Source organism: Prionailurus bengalensis, chromosome C2 (assembly GCF_016509475.1).
Source record: "Prionailurus bengalensis isolate Pbe53 chromosome C2, Fcat_Pben_1.1_paternal_pri, whole genome shotgun sequence".
In the NCBI taxonomy this organism is placed as follows: Eukaryota; Metazoa; Chordata; class Mammalia; order Carnivora; family Felidae; genus Prionailurus; species Prionailurus bengalensis.
This window is the reverse complement of record NC_057350.1, coordinates 131952194-131969441: the sequence shown is the minus strand read 5'-3', so window position 1 is coordinate 131969441 and position 17248 is coordinate 131952194. Positions and strand designations below refer to the sequence as shown.

The following is a 17248-nucleotide window of genomic DNA, read 5'->3' as shown; positions in this document are numbered from 1 at the left end:
GCACGGTGTTGCATTAGACACAAAAAGGAAGAACTGATTATGGCCTCTGCCCTAAGAAACTTGCAAACTAGCTGGAGGGCTAGATAGTATGTATAAAAATGTTAATTGAGAGAGAAATTATTTTAATGAACTGAGAAAAAGGAACTTCTGGAGGCAGTGAAGAACGAGTTACTAAATGAATGAGATGGAGACGGGTTACAGGATCTTGGAGTCTGGAAAGGTCACTGTGGCTTGGAGAAGGGGTTCTATAGAACATGACTTAATTAGTTAGAACTCCATGTTGCAAGCGGCAAAAAGAATTATCCCACAATGATTTAAATAACAAAGTGAAGCTATTGACCAAAATTCCTAGGAAGGACTGGCTACAGACAGGACACTATCTAGCATGCAAATAATATGACCCAATTTCTCTCTTTTCTTCCCTTTAAGATGCCAGGCTCTTTCCTTTTCATCCACATTTTGTCATGTTATCACCCTTCCTTTTCTTCCCACAGCAGCTCGATGTTCTCCCCTTGAAGGGTATCACTTCCAGACCTCACAGCCTCACCTTTTCTTTCTCACAAGGCTCTAGCAAATATGTTTTTACGTTTCACTATCTCTGATTCGTTACATACCTTCATTGAACTAATCACTGTGGCCACAAAAATGGGATATCCTGATTGATTTCAGTCAATTAGTGCCCACCCCAAAAGTATGGAAAGGTCAATTGTACCTATCACATGGCTGATAATATAAAAGGGTGGTTGTCCATGAACATACAAGATACCCAGAGAGGCTAGCCTGTCCCCGGGGAGGGGGGTATGTGTGGGGTTGCGGTGCAGGAAAGCAGTATGGCTTGGGGAGCATGGCTTAAGGCTACACTGAACAAGTTTGACTTGCTGCTCATTTGTTTCATCTAAGCCATGATGTTAAAAGAGATCTCAGCATGTGGCCTCTCCACACTATCCTTCCCTAAATGGCAGAAGAAAGAGCTTTCAGATTAGGGACCAAAAGATCCTGACTTCTGGTTTTGGCTCCGCCAGGACACTGAACCTTTCTGATCCTCAGTTTTCTCAGCTATAAAATGCAGGTGGTAACACTTGTCCTCCCAAACTTGTTAAGAGGGTCAAATGGTCAGTATGGAAGCTCTTTCAAGTCTCAAGATACAACTAGAAACTACTATTTGTAATCTTATCCTCAGTGCTCGCTTCTAGATATTCCTCATCTTGAGAGATTAAAAACTTAAAGCAATGCACTCCCCCCCATTTCCCTTTATTCACCCCACTCTAGAAAGTCCATCCATCTTCCACTGATATGCTTTCATTGATATACTCTATATCAATCATGATGCTTTCAGCTCAAGGAATGGAAAATCCCATCCCAGGAAACTTTATTATCTTATAATAAGGAGTCCACAGACAAGGTGCGCTCCATGTACAGAATGTCAGCCAGTGCCTCCACCTGTCTTGGCTCTGACTTCCCCTTAGGGGTGCTCTCATCCTCATCCCTGCTACAAAGTGGCTGCAGTAGTTCCAAGAATGACAGGTAGAGACTTCTTTCTTCATATGTGGGTGTTGGGTGTCTCTCCTTCTCTCTCTCTCTCTCTCTCTCTCTCTCTCTCTCTCTCTCGTTAGGCTAAAAAACCTTTCCAAGAAAAAACTGTCATGTGTTATTGATTAGAACTGGCCACCAGCCCACCCCTAAACCAATCTCTGGCAAAAGGGAACGGGATTCATATGATTGGCTGATAATACTCAGCATTCGCCCTCGAGCTAGGGATAGGGCTATTGTCCGCACAGCCACATGGTAGAAAATGATCAGGACCTGATGGCTTAAAGGGTGGAGTGATTGGCTTTTGGGTAGACAGCTGATATGATGCCCTGCTCATATACTCAGGCTCTATGACTTCAGTGCACACCATTGACTTCTGACCACCAGCACCTGCATTTCTTTGCTTGTAAGCTTCTTGGGATCTTTGGAACCTGTTTTGCTGCCTGTGAAATAAGCCAGAAATACTGGAGGATGGATGTTCCCACCCTGGAAAAAGCCCTCAATAACTGATGAACCATATATATATATATCTCCCCAAGAATATAAATGCCCCTGTTCCTCACCTATGGGGTGAGATAACTCAGTGGTATCTGTTCTACACTGGCTTCCAGAATTTCCCCAGCAGAATTAAGCTCCGGTTGGCCACAGTGGTGGATGGCTTGACAACACTATTACAGGCTGCCTTCCTTTTCCTGTCTCACTTTTTCACTCTGCTATGGCATATCCTTCACCTCCTTTGACTTCATATCTCAGAGTTAGCTTTGTGGGAAACCCAAATGAAGCTACTATGTACCATATGCCAAACTTCTTCCTGAATCCAGAGGCTTTGTATATAGTTTTCTCATCTGCTTGGAACATGTTTCCTCTTTCTTCTCACCTGATCCGCTTACTCTCCCTTTAAGTCTCGGTGTAAATGTCACTTCCCCTTGGAATCCTTCTTTGATCTCCTCTCCACCTGACACCATTCTCTCAGTTTTGCTCTCCTCTTCTAATACTTCTCCTTAGCAATAATTATAATGGTTGTAACTTAATTCATTATTTGCATAATTTAATTAATTACTTGCTTCCCATCTTTATTCCCAGCTAGACTGTGAGCTGCTTGAGTATAGGGACAATGTTTTTAGCTCAACACTACACCGCTGGCACAGAGTGGAGGGTCAAGGACTTACTGGCTGCTGGAAAGATGAGGGTTGTGACAGACTAAAGATGTAAGTTTGAGGGTTATTCACATGGACAAAATGATTAAATCTTTGGATGAAAAAGATCTTTGATTCACATGACTCCTACATTGATCTACATTTGTTTCTTAGGGAAGAATCTAACTTTTATACATGAGGGGATGTACATAATCTCAGAGAGAATCTTGGAGTGGCTCATTTATATCTATAAGATATGCCATTTAAATCATTGTATTTTATTTATACATTACAGAATTCTACCTGAATTCATTCATTCATTCATTCATTCATTCAATGCATACTACTTATTAGGCATTGTACCTGGCAAGACTCTGGAACTATCTACCATCAATTCTTTTCAAGTCATGAGAGAGATTATATTTATGGAGAATATCCCAGAGTCCTTCTCTGCCTTCATCTACATTGGGCTTTTGGCTTTCATTAAAGGAACAAGGAACAATCTTATGAAAGTAATCACTATATTTGCTGAAAAAGGTATACGAGGACATTATTTATTTTGTCACTCAGTGCTCACAATGGAGAAATTAGTGATAAGTGGCATGAGGCATGGTAAAAACAAATAAACATGCAGGCTCGTCACCTCTTTGCCAGGCAGAATCTTCCTTACTAAACCGTAAACCACACCCTTGCCTCTGCATGGGATTGATGCAGGTTTTGTGAGGGTTGAGGTTTATATAATTTGGAATCCTTTCAGAAAAAAGTACATGACTACAAATAAAAATGTCACACAGAGCCTTGGAAGCAGTTTACCCAAGTGAGGGGCTCTGAAGTTCAATCTTCACTAGTTTTGTAGTAAATCAGCATCTGACCTTGATTCAGTGAACCTGGGTCTCCTCTGCCCTTACCCCTGCCCTGGTTGTTCTGACCTCTAGGCCTTGTTTGTATTGATTTCTTACTTGAAAGGTCTTCCTCCTCCTTGTTCCATCTATGGACTATATTTTTTCAATGTTTGAATCCACAATGTCTCTGTGATTCTAGCAGAGAGCTCTCCCTTCCTGAAGGCCTACAACCCTATGAATATAGTCCAGGATATTTTGTCTCATTATGGCTTAAGCTGCACCATGAATTACTTTTAGGTGTATGTAGTGTGCCTTCTCCAATTAGAATGTCCACTTCCTCGACACAAGGGCTGTTTCTTCATTTAGACCTCCCCTCAGAACCTGGGCATGGCAGTAGGGAAGGAAAAAGTAAAAGTGTCCTGATGTAAAGTTACGGAGTTTCTGGTGAGACCAACCTGGTTGGAGTTTTAGTTCTGCCACTTATCAGTGCGAGGCTTTAGGCCTAACTGCTCTGAGTCTTAGTTTTCTCATTTATAAATGGATATAATAATGTTTATTTCACATAATTGTGAGGATTAAGTAAAAGCATTTATTCATGCACAAAAAGCTATTTATCCCCTTTCTTGGGATATTTTGGCACCAAAAGCTTGGAATACATGTACATGAGCAGTACTCCCTGCATGGGGGTTCTCATAGTTGAGTTGGGAGATGGAAATTTATAATGTAACAGCATCAGACTATATATAGCACACACAATCAGAGTGTAGAAAGTGCCAGTAAATAGTTGTGAAATAACTAACAGAATGAAGGAATTAAAAAGAGAAAACATTTAATTTTGCAAAATAAGTAAGTCTTCACATATTCGCTGCATCATCCCTATGTAAATATAAAGTTAACTATAATGGGTATTGCAGTGAATGGGAACTCCTAAAATGCTACGTGTAAAAGGAAAATAAAATCAAAGGGAGAAATAAAGCAGAGGAGACAGGAAAAAGGGGAGGAAGAGAGGCCCCAAGGAGGCAAGGAGTGGGAAGGGCCCTCTGTGGACCCACCTGGCCGAGCGTGCACTCCATGCCACCCAGGAAGTCAGCCTCCTTCAGCCCGTTATGGTTGCTGCTGATGTCATGAACTTCAAACCGCAGGCGCTGCACCTCTTCAAAGTAAAAGTCCACAGTGAACAGTTTTGAATACACTGGGTTTATGCAGGTGCGAATCACCTCTGTTCTGTCAACCTGCAAGGAGAGAAGAGAAAAAACACCAGGGATTAGGGCTTTTTATTATTACCCTTTAGGTGAAATGATCTTATGGTGATTCTCCTTCTTCCAAAACATAAATGCCCTCCATCAAGTCACCAGAGTGAAGCAGTTTGAAAGCACACAAGGAAGCACCATCAGAGAATGAGCCATGTGTCAAGGAGGGAAATCTTATTAGCATAATCTGAAGCTTTGTATTTAAAGATTAGAGCATGCTATACTGTTGGGTGTAATAAGGCAACAAGATGGATCAATTATTGGTGGCTTCCTGGAGCCTTAGAATGAGAAAGAGTCTGAAGGCACATTTGGGCTCAGGAGGAAAGAAATCTGTAAGAGATCAGTGAAGTCTGATGGGCACAATAATGGCAAATGACCATGCAGGTACCCCATTTTAATGAATCCTACCCTAACATTAGTTTTATAACTCCTGAGTCCTAGAATAATGAAGTGGGAAGGCCATGAGAATGGATATGAAGATGACTGCCTTTGGTCTCAAGTATACCTTTATTGGGTTTATAATGGTTACTCAGTCATTTTAATTCCCTGGGCCTTAGTTTCCTTATCAACAAAGTGAGGATTTGAAGATGAAAAGCCTCTTCTTGCTCTAACATTCCGTGAGTTATGATTCCCCTTGCCTTCTGTGATAATAACTCCTTATTTGCCCCTCTCTCCCAGATCTGTATTTGCCACTGTCCACCCTACTCTTGCCCCTGGACGTTGACCTCGATGGGTGGAATTGATTGGGCTCTATTACCCTGTAGGTTCTGCTTTGAGTCATCCAAAGGCAAGACTTGGCAGGAGATCAGAGGGTGGGAGGATAGAGAGGTGCTGGCAGCACACCATGCCTCTGCACACAGAGATTCTGCTAGTAGGAGGGAGCTTTTGCTGGGTTCTGGTAACACAATCACCCCTCCCTGTCTTGACCCTTCAGACTAAGGGGTGCTAATGACTTTCTGCTGTTGCTATCCCCAGTGAGCTTCACCCGTCCTTAGTTGGCTCCCTTATACTTGCCCATGTCCCTAGAAAGAGTCCCTCTAAAAAGAATTTAACACTTTAGATGAAACTCTCCGGGTATGCTGTTTTTGCTGGTACCCTTACCACTAAGGTTCTTTTCTTCTATGCCCATCACATATAAAAATACCATTTACAATACCATTTTATCCTGGGAAGTCTTAAAGGACCAAATTACAGTTAACCCAAGATCTTACAGTATTTCTCAACTGGAAATATCCATTACTCATATTTTACAGATCAACAGGAGCCTACATGTACTTTCAGCTTTCAAATAGAAACATGGTCTATTGGATACTTCCCAAGTGTCATTCATTAGCACAAATTGGGGAAACGATTTCCTGCACTTTTATTACGGTACAGGGAAATAGTCTCTCAAAGAAAAAAAATGAAGGGAAGGTGGTGTTTGACTGTATCACGCACATACATGTTATCAGGCAAAGAAAAAATTCAATACTTGCTGCAGCCTCCCTTGACATTCTTGCATTCAGTATTTTGACCCTGGCTCCAGCCCTCCCTCTGGGCCCTGTGTGTGAGAGAGTTGTCCTATAAGGAACATCACCTGCTCTTCTTTTTTTTTTTTTTTCTTTTTTAACATTTATTTATTTTTGAGACAGAGAGAGACAGAGCATGAACAGGGGAGGGGCAGAGAGAGAGGGAGACACAGAATCTGAAACAGGCTCCAGGCTCTGAGCTGTCAGCACAGAGCCTGATGCGGGGCTCGAACTCACGGACCGTGAGATCATGACCTGAGCCGAAGTTGGCCGCTTAACCGACTGAGCCACCCAGGCGCCCCTCACCTGGTCTTCTTGATGGGATGGACAATCCAGGTTGTGAGAAGGAGAATGTGATTCTGGTCATGTCCCTGTCCAACAGATAGGAAACCAAATCCCAACCTATTGTTGACTAGGCAGACCAATGGTTATTTGACTACTCTGTCTTCTGCTTAAAGCTCAGTTTCTATTTGAGCTGGATTTTAGATTTTTATATAATGTTCATTCTGCAGGACAGGACTGAATATGTCATTGGCTGATTGTATAGGTACAAGGATTTACTGTACTGGCATATTTTTTTCAGTTGTTAAGAAATCATTGTTTTGAATAATAGTGTAAGTCAGAGGTCACAAACAAGCAGTCTGCAAGTTCAAGCTGACTTGGGAACTGTTTTATTAGTCCCATTTAAAATTACTTTTCCCTTGGAGTGCCTGGGTGGCTTAGTTGGTTAAGCATCTGACTTCGGCTCACATCATGATCTCACAGTTCGTGGGATTGAGCCCTACATCAAGCCCCACATCGAGCCCTGTGCTGACAGTGCAGAACCTGCTTGGGATTCTCTCTCCCTCTCTTTCTGCCCCTCTCCAACTCGCACTTCTTTCTCTCTCAAAATGAATAAATAAAAAGCTTTAAAAATATTTTTTATAAAAGTACTATTCCCTTAATTTGGCAACATAAAAGGCAATTACAGATAAAATAGAATAGTCCCATAGAAGGGACTATTTTTCTTCTCCCCCCCCCCCCCCCACCACCTTTGGAAAAAAATCAGAATGTCTGCCACCCTGGGGCCACATTTACATGGCAACAATTGGGGACTGCCTCATTCAGATGGGGCACTCACTCTCCAGTTTCCAAGCTATTCTCCCTAAGTGAGTTTCCTTGTCTGAGCCCTAGAGGTGTTTTTGCAATATCTGGTCCAAATTCACAGAATAATGAGCCATATAAGAATTTTCATTACATTCACGTGGTGCCTTTTGATAGAGAATTTTGAAATAATCCCCAAGAACTAGCTTATAGGTGGATTTGACATCCTCAAGACATAGAAAAGGAATCTTCTCTCCCTGTGGATGGAAGAATAGAGTCCTAGGCAGGTTGAGATGATAAGAGATAGGAGACTGGAAATTCCACCCAGTTCTAATCTTTGTTCCTCTGCTTTAACCACCCCAGATGGCACAAAGGGCTAATGTGCACTGATCCTGCTGCTTTTCTTCTCACTTCTTGATCTTCATATGGTGATTCCACGTAGATATAAAGTTCATGTTGGCATCAAGACACACACTTCAGACAGTCTATCCAAGGCAAGCTGCCAACATGCAACATGGAATGACTTGTTTTTTTGAGGGAAATGATTGGTTGGAAATAAACTAAGAAATACACAATTGTATTACCAATACAGATAATTTCCGAAAACAATCTCAGAGCCAATAAGAATCCTAAAAGCATAGAGGAGCTCAGGAGAAGGAGGAGGATGAGGTAGAGGAAGAGCTTGCAATACTAAATGCATATTTAGAAGATGTTTCAAAACTTTCTCCATTCATAGTCATTAAGGGAGATGCATTATCTTTTCTGGAGACTGAAGTGAGGCTTAATCTGAGCAATAGAGCCTAGGATAGCTCATGTTCCTCATTGAAAGGCATCTAGATCAAGGTGACTGTTTTCCAAAAGACCATCCACTGATTGGTGCTACCAGCTGGGTTAGAATCAACCAGGCAGCCTTTTTTTTTTTTTTTTTAAACTCTGGTTCCTATTCTCTACCATTGATGATTTTGACTAAGCAAGTATAGGGTGGGACCTAGAAATCTGCAGTTTTAAAAGTGTCACAGTCAATTCTGATGTGGTAATATCAGAGTAAGGAAATTACGGAGATGTAGGGTCTATCCCTTGCTCTTGTGTGAGATTTTTTTTTGTCAAGGTTTATTTTAATCTTGCTGGTCCTGTTACCCAGTCTTCAAAAATTCTGCTTATCTCCTTTCCTCCCTAGTTATAACTACTGATATATTCATGCTGCTTTATAATTTGCAGAACATGCGTACATCCAGTTTTTTATTTGATTCTTATAGCAATCATGTGATGTAACTTTGTACTATCTTATACATGAGAAAAGTCAAGGACAAATACCAGCACACAGTACTGGATGAAAGAATGAGCACCTGAACTCATGCCTTTGGACCTCAAAGCCTGGACTGTTTTCCTTAATTCAAGTTTCCTCATGAGAATTCCTTGAAAGAAATGAAAAATGTGGCTAGGTTATGGTATGATGGCAATAGAATCAATGATCAAGTACTGCTTTTGCTGAGATGCTCTTTTAAAAATTTCATCTAGGGGTGCCTGGGTGGCTCAGTTGATTGAGTGTCCAACACTTGATCTTGGCTCAGGTCATGATCTCACAGTTTGTGGGATCAAGCTTTGCATCAGGCTCTATGCTGAGCATGGAGCCTGCTTGGGGTTCTCTCTCTCCCCCTCTCTCTCTCTCTACCTCTCTCTCTCTCTCACACACACACAGAATAAATAAACATTAAAAAAATTTTCATCTAAAACATTTTTCAGTATAACGTTGAAGTGTATAATAGTTAATAGTTATAAAAGGCATGTTGTGTCAAGGTATCTACTTTCTAAAATTTTTTTTTAAATTTTCTTTTATTTTTGAGAGATATAGAGCACAAACAGGGGAGGGGCAGAGAGAAAGGGGGACAGAGGATCTGAAGCAGGTTCTGCTGAGAGCAGAGAGCCTGATGTGAGGCTCGAACTCACAAACCATGAGACTGTGACTTGAGTGAAGTTGGACACTTAACTGACTAAGCCACCCAGGCACCCCGAAGGTACTTTAAAAATGCATTACTCAGGTTCAGTTGACATATAATAAATCACATATATTTAAATCGTGCAATTCAATAAGTTCTGATATATATACATACTTGTGAAACCATGACCACAATCAAGATAGTGAACATAGCCATTACCCCTTCAAGTGTCCTCATGCCCTTCCATAACTCTTTCCTCCCATCTCTCCCCCTACCCATTCCCAAGAAACTACCCATCTGCTTTCTGTTATGATAGATCAGTGTGTATCCTCGATAAGCTTATATTAAAGTATATAGTCTTTTTTGTCTTATTCTTTCATTCAGTATAATTATTCTGAGATTTATTCATTATTATGTACATCAATAGTTCATCTTTTTTATTGCTGAGTAATATTCCACTGATGTCCAATTGGATTGTTTCCAGTTTGGCTATTATACTGCCTTACTTATTCATGTACAAGCATTTGTATGGACATATATTTCTTCTTTTGGGTAAATACATAGTATTGACATAGGTGTATGTTTAATTTAAAAAATTTTAATAGGTGTGCAGTGGTATCTCATTGTGATGTAAATTTGCATGTTCATAATAACTAATGATCAACATCTTTTTATATGCTTATTTGCCATCTATTTATCCTTCTTAAAATTTTTTAATGTTTACATATCTTTGAGAGAGAGAGACAGAGTGTGAGTGAGGGAGGGGCAGAGACAGGAGAGATACAGAATCTGTAGCAGGCTCCAGACTCCAAGGTGTCAGCACAGAGTCCAATACAGGGCTCAAACCCATGGACAGTGAGATCATGACCTGAGCCAAAGTTGGACACTTAACCGACTGAGCCACCCAGGAGCCTCTGCCATCTATATATCTTCTTTGATGAAATATCTGTTGAAATCATTTGACAGGCACTCTCTTTTCATCCTTATGAGAACATTATGAAGTAAGTACTGTTATTATCCCCTCTTACCAGGAGGTAGAGAGACTCTGTAACTTTCCCAATTTCACACAGCTTGCAAAAGGTAGGATTTGAACCTAGGTAGTCAAGCTCCTGAGTCTGTGTGTTTTACCTTTATGTTATACAGTCATGCAAACTTGAAGTTTTTCCACCTAAACCATGTTGCTCAGAGTAATGCACACACCAGATGACAAATGTAAAATGTGGAGGTGGTAGGGAAATTCAGTGAGTGACGTTGTGGTTGTGCCTCTGCAGATTGGTTCATCCACTGGCCATATTAAAGGTATAATGGGGGCCCTGAACATCATCCATAGCGACTGGATTGTGTAGGGAACAAATGTCATCATGAAATGGTTCAAGACTATGCACAGAATGGCTGTCTGCTCCCTTGGGCTTCCAAGGGCTGGAAAAGAGGTGAGGGATGTGAGGGCTAAGCAATGTGATGATATTAGTGGGGGGAAGGTAAAGCCAGGAGACAAAACTAATGCCAGTCATTGAGTGGTCTAAGGTTTCTGGAGAAGTACAGGCCCTTATCCCAAAGATAACAGGTACTGGTGAAGAAAGACATCATGAGCCAGAGAGAGACGCAAGGATTCCCTCCACCCCAACTCTGGCAAGCTTATAATAAATTTTTCCTTCAAACTGATATTCCTTAAATATTTCCTCAATATTTACTCAGTGAGGGTTGGAAGAAAAGAAAGGATTTATTATCTTTTTTCAAACCACATAACTACCAAGAGGATGTATTAAACCACATAAAATTTAGGTAATAAAAATAAATCACTGAGCCATCAGAAGTAGTGTTATTCAATTTCAGGATTTCAGCTGCTAGCGGCTGCTGATTTCAAGTGACTGGCTGCAGCACTGGTGGCTTGCCCTATAGCTGCAACAAACACAAAGCACTGAACAGAGATGATAGGATGATGCTGTGAGATGTGGCTTTTATTTTCAGTTTAAGTATATTCTCTACTTTGATAGGACTAGAACTCTTCAAGGACTATTTTACTGGTTATATAAAGAGTCACATGTAGAAACTTGAGTTTACTGGTGCCATTTTTTAAGATATGTCTACATTCTGGGGTCGCATCATTCCTGGTTGCCTGGCTGGCCTACCGCATGGATGGGGGGTGCCTGCTCATCAGTTTCTAAAACTGAAGATATGCTTGATATTTGGCAGCTTTTGCTTCCCTCTATCGTAAAATACCAGGCAGAAGCTGACCTCCCACCTGGACACGTTCGTTTAGCTTAGGGTTTCTCACTGGGGATAACACTCACTTTCCTGGAGGCACTTGGAAATGTGGAGAGGTGTTTGGAGTTGTCACTGAGGGGGTAACATCGCTGGATGCTACCTATCTGACATTGGAGACATGAGTCCTGATCAACGCAGACTTACACGTGCCCTAAAGCTAGTGGTGTCCCCTAGTAATCCAACCTTCACCCTCAACTAGAAAAACAGAAACTTCTCCGAGGCTCTCTGGTTCTCAGAACCATCTGCATGAATGTAATTGTTAGCCAACAAAGGAATAAATAGTGGGGTCCTCCAGAGAGAAATGCTGGAAGACACCTCCTATTTGAAGCAATCATAAAAATTTTGTGGGGGTAACACCCTTCCCAAAAGCCACCTCCTTAGAGAATCCTTTTGACCCCTGCCCAGTAAATTATTTTATTCGGTCTTGAAGTGGATGGCAAGTTGGGTGATGACCAATGGTGATAATAACTTTTCCACTCAGGCAAAGGAAGGGGTGAGGTACAAAAGTGATGCACCCTTATTGTATACCTTCTTATCTTTCCACAGAAGGCACTCTATATGTCATCTTTAGTCTTTACCTTCATTGATTTTAAAACATAATTTTATTTCACACTTTAGCATATTTAAACTCGAGAGGCATGTTATAATTGATGATATGCCATTGTTTAATTGGAAGCATCTTTTCTTAACTGGTGATACATAAAAGTGTTTCATTTTACCACAGATTTATCACTTTACAAATGAATCTGTTAAATATATCATCCTTATTGTGCAGATAATAAAATCAAACTGCATTGGAAAAGCAGTGGCAAAAGCAAGGTTCAAACCCAGTCGGTCTGACTCCAAAATATATGTTCTTTCTTCTGTACCATTTGTTATGGGTTGAATAATACCCCTCAAAATTCATATGTTGAAGTCTTAATCTCAGTACCTCAGAATGTGACTTATTTGGAATAGGATTGTTATAGAAGAAATTTGTTAAATGAGGAGGAGGTCATACTAGATTAGGGTAAACCCTGATCTAATACAACTGGTCTTTTATAAAATAATAAATTTGGACACAGACAAACATACATGGAGATAGCCTGTGAACATGAAGAAAGAGACTGGAGAATCTAAGCAACATCAAAGGTTGCCAGCAAATCCCCAGGATTTGAACATGAAGGAAGAGACTGGAGAATCTAAGCAACATCAAAGGTTGCCAGCAAATCTCCTGGCATGGAAAAGATTCTCCCTATTGCCCTCAGGAGGAACAAACTCTGGCAACATTTTGATCTTGGACTTCCAACCTCCCAAACTGTTAGAGAATAAACTTCTGTTGTTTACCCCAATCTGTGGTACTTTGTTACCTAGGAAACAAATACACCGTTCTACCTCTCTCAGGAAATATCCATTCTGGCTTTTTTTCACGGATTTACCTCCAAAAAAGGCACTCTTCACCCACCACATGGTAAAACCTTCAAATGCTCTAGATTAAACTGAGTAAGTAGTTGAGGATTACAAACGTCTCTCTATTGATCCATTGAACCCTCCTGGCATCTTAGCCTGGCTATACGCTTAGCCTGGCTCTCATGTAACAGGACCTCTTGTGCTCTTGTGCCAGCTAGGTTCTATTTTGGGGGCCCTGGAGCTGAGCCTGCTAGAGAACTAGAGCTAGACAGTCCTTTGTCACCTGACATAGCTCCAGGCTTGTATTGTTCAGAGTGGACATCACCTTGCCCAGGAGTGTGGCTCAGAAGTAAATAAAATGAGCATCAACCTATAAGCACCTTCGTAGAGGTCTTTAGTGTCACAATGATGGGTTCTGGTTCTTCCTATTCCTTTTTGGCCCTCTCCAGCCCCTCTAGGCTGTTGGCTCCATCCATACAGAGCCAGAGTCAATGCTGACTAAATCAGCATACTGGCAGGGGGCTCAAATATGTCTTCCTGTGCTGAATGCCTCTGTGTCCTCTACAGCTATTCCTTTTCCTCAACATGAGTGCCCAGTTTGTGTGGCTTAGTTTCCTGCTTTCTACTCCATGTCTCATTGTCTTGAGCCCCAGCCCACTTAGCTTAGGGGTTTTGTCATTGCACCAGTGCTATACAATAGAAATTTCCATTATGATGGAAATGTTTTAAATTTGCACTGCCCAATATGGTAGCCACCAGCCAGATATGGCTACTGAGCACTTGAAATGTGGCTAGTGGGCCTGAGGAATTGAATTTTAAATTCAATGAGAGTGGAGCCCTCATGAATAGGATTAGTGGCTTTATAAAAGAGATCTTGGAGAGCTCCCTTTCCTCTTCCACCATGTGAGGAGATAGTGAGAAGCTGGCAGTCTCTGAACCAGAAAGAGGACTCTCACTAGGCAATGAACTTACCAGTACCTTGATCTCAGACTCCCTTGAGCTAAACTTCCTAGCCTCCAGAACTGTGAGAAATAAACTCATATTGTTTATGAGCTACCCATTCTATGGTATGGCTAAACTACCTAGTAGTTTAAAAATCTTAACCAATGTCCACAGTTAAGTTTGAAAACCAGTAATATTATATTACCAACTGTTATGACTCAGCCCGAAGGTACTCAGAGACCAGGAAACAAAGTATTGTGGGATCTATTCTGAGTGTCACACCCCAGCTCCTGGATCAGACTTTGTATACTGGTACATTTCTGCTTTTGTGGAAGTGCCATTTTGACTACTGCTCATTTTGCTATAGGACATGAAGACTGAATGAAATAACCACATTATGGGTTGGTTTATTCAGATGTCTTGTCCAACTGACCACTCCATTAATGGTGTGCTCCCAATTTGTAAAGCAAGAGTTAGTGAGTGTGGTGGTTATTCTCTTTTGCATCTCCAGATCTTTCTGCTCTGCTCTGTGCCCCAAGAAACTGGCCTGCATGGGTTGATTCATTTGTTTTTTTTTCTGCACTCTGCCTCCTTCAGCCAATGGGATGTGCAAGTAGGAGATCATAAAGTGGGAGAAAAGAGAGGTTGGTATGTTTTGCTTGCCTCTTTCCTGCCTCATGTGGCAATTTTGGCAGTGACTATGTCCCTCCCCCTACAAATCTCCTAGAAATGCGTCCTGAAAGGCTCTAGCTCTCACTGGGTTCTGGTAACACTACTACTTCTGCCTGCCCAGTAAGCCTAGTGGTAGTTTTTCACTATTGCCAGTCTTTGAGCATCTCAGCATCTCTTGCTAATCCCTCTAACTTTGCTGACACAGCTATAAATGTTTCCTTTATAAATATATTTTTTGGCTGAAACTCTGACTGATTCAGGTATGCCCTTAAAAATGGCCCGAGATACCGCAAAACCTGGAAGAGCCTTTCATCCCCCAAGGGGAGATGGAATTTTGTCCAGTCTGGTGGCTCATGATGAGTGAATTCTATGATCTTTCAGGACCTCGAAAAGTGGTAATCCATATGGGATTCATGTGGTAACTTCTTCTTTAGCCACAATATTGTATTCCCCAATCATGTTCAACAATGGATCATAAAGGACATTTATTGAGAACTTAGTATGCACCAGGCATTGTCCTAACCCCTTCACATATATTATTCCACTTAGTCACCCCAACAACCACATATTACCACTACCACTATTTTACATATGAGGAAACTTAGGGTCAAAGAAATTAACTTGCCCAAAGTCACCAGCTATTAAATGATAGAGCCACTTGTGATTTCCCCTAAACTTCTTTCCTGGCACATGGCATCTCTCTTAAAGAGAACACATCTATTTAGGTACCCTCTGACTACAGTGATTTTAAGAAGTACCCTTCCCAACACTCAATACTCCAAATGCTCTTTGGGAAGAAAACAATCTTTAACACCTTCAGCTGGGTGACAGACCCTAAAGTCTTTTTAGTGTGACTGTTGAGTATCCAGTGCACCTTTCTCAGTCTTCAAACTTTCTCTTCTCCCTTCTTCTGTATTTTATTCTTCAAGTTTCCTTCACTTAGCTAGAGCCCCTTTAGAATAACTCAGGAGAAAACTGAATGCTCTAAGCCAAGAGGACATAAGAAGATTCTATAACAAGGGTGCTGGGGTGGCTCAGTCGGTTAAGCATCCAACTCTTGATTTTGGCTCAGGTCATGATCAGTTCGTTGGTTCGAGCCCTGCATCGGGCTCCATGCTGACAGTGCAGAGCCAGCTCAAGATTCTCTCTCTGGGTCTCTGCCCCTCCCCCATCAAAATTAATTAATTAAAAAAAGAAGATTCTATAACATAAATGGTGTTTTTCTTTTTTTTTTTTGTTTTGACGTTTATTTATTTATTTTTTTTGAGACAAAGACAGAGCATGAATGGAGGTGGGGCAGAGAGACAGGGAGACACAGAATCGGAAGCAGGCTCCAGGCTCCGAGCCATCAGCCCAGAGCCCGACGCGGGGCTCTAACTCATGGACCGTGAGATTGTGACCTGAGCTGAAGTCGGACGCTTAACCGACTGAGCCACCCAGGCACCCCATAAATGGTGTTTTTCAATCCTAAATCAGTTGCCTTCTACCTCCCACTCCAGCTGTAAGCTGGCACATAAATATCAAGCAATCAGAAACTGCCTCACAAAATTCACTCCTGCCTTCTAAAAGCAGGCAGGGCCTGCAGGATTGGGAGTGGGAAGGTGTTGGATTGCAGGTCACTCCAAGTTGTGGCTAATGTCAGATCCTCCTCATCCAGGAGCTTGGAGGCTAATCCCACACAAGTGCAAAGCAATTTGCACTTCACTCAGATGTTGCTTATTAACAGGATGTTCCCACCTTCTCATCTCTCTGTCACAGCTGTGGAGTCCTCTGGAAAGGTCGTCCAAGGCTGGAGAGCCTTAGTTTTCTTATTAATTGATGTTTGAAATAGTGAAAAGAAACTCATCTACAGGGTGCTGTGTACGCATCCCAAGTCCAACATGCTCACCAGCCAGCACACTGTGAAGGTGGACTCGCCAAGGCGTGCCTCTGCCTTCCTCATAATAGCTGTCCACGTGCACGGATGAAGCAATAAGAGGTTGTCCATAGCTTGGGGTCAGCCCCCTGGGTCCCAATTCCTTCTTCCCCAACTCCTTTAGAATTACCAATATCCATTCTGCTTGTAAGTCAATTCCCAATTGTCCAAGTTGTGAATTAGTCACGTGATCCAAGTGGCCCTTCTCCAAATGTCACTGGGTAGTGACAGCACATCAACCTTATGCCCACAGCATTCTTTCATTAACGGAGGGGTGCTTACCTCTTCTTGACACTTTGCTTTTCTCATGAGGCATATGCCGCTTATAGCAGTTATCTCAGATCTTTTATTCTTAGTTCATCAAGTATAAAAATGGCAGCACCTTTTATCCTGCTCTTAGTTCAGAGTGATTGGTGGGAATGCGGTGTTACAAAGGCACCTGAGGCTATCTCTGTATTTAGTGGGACTATTGATCACTTAGCAATGTCTTCCCTGGGTGTAGGAGGAGGTAGGAGTGGCTAATGTGTTACACGTATGTCATTCCTCTTCTACTCCAGTGATTCAACGTTTAGCAGAGGAAACAGAGGCCCATAGGTCTTAAAATGACATTCCCCAATTCAGGAAGCAATTGAGATGTGGATCCAGCTAGATTCCCTGACTCCTGGTGCACTGCTCCATCTCACCACATCAAACCTCTTATTCCATGACTTCCTGAATATACAACTTATAGGATCCAGAGCCCGGTGTTTTAGAAATCACAGTTTAACACACAAAAAAAC

At 41.7% G+C, this 17248-nt stretch overlaps 1 protein-coding gene across 2 annotated transcripts in view; it reads right to left on the bottom strand.

The window, feature by feature from the left end:
* Positions 1-17248, bottom strand: part of CPNE4 (copine 4) — a 499943-nt gene that overhangs the window by 161555 nt on the left and 321140 nt on the right. For both annotated transcript variants that reach the window (XM_043595404.1, XM_043595405.1), the window contains exon 3: positions 4561-4740. In XM_043595404.1, coding sequence (XP_043451339.1) covers positions 4561-4740 — 180 coding nt within the window. The remainder of the gene's footprint in view (positions 1-4560; positions 4741-17248) is intronic.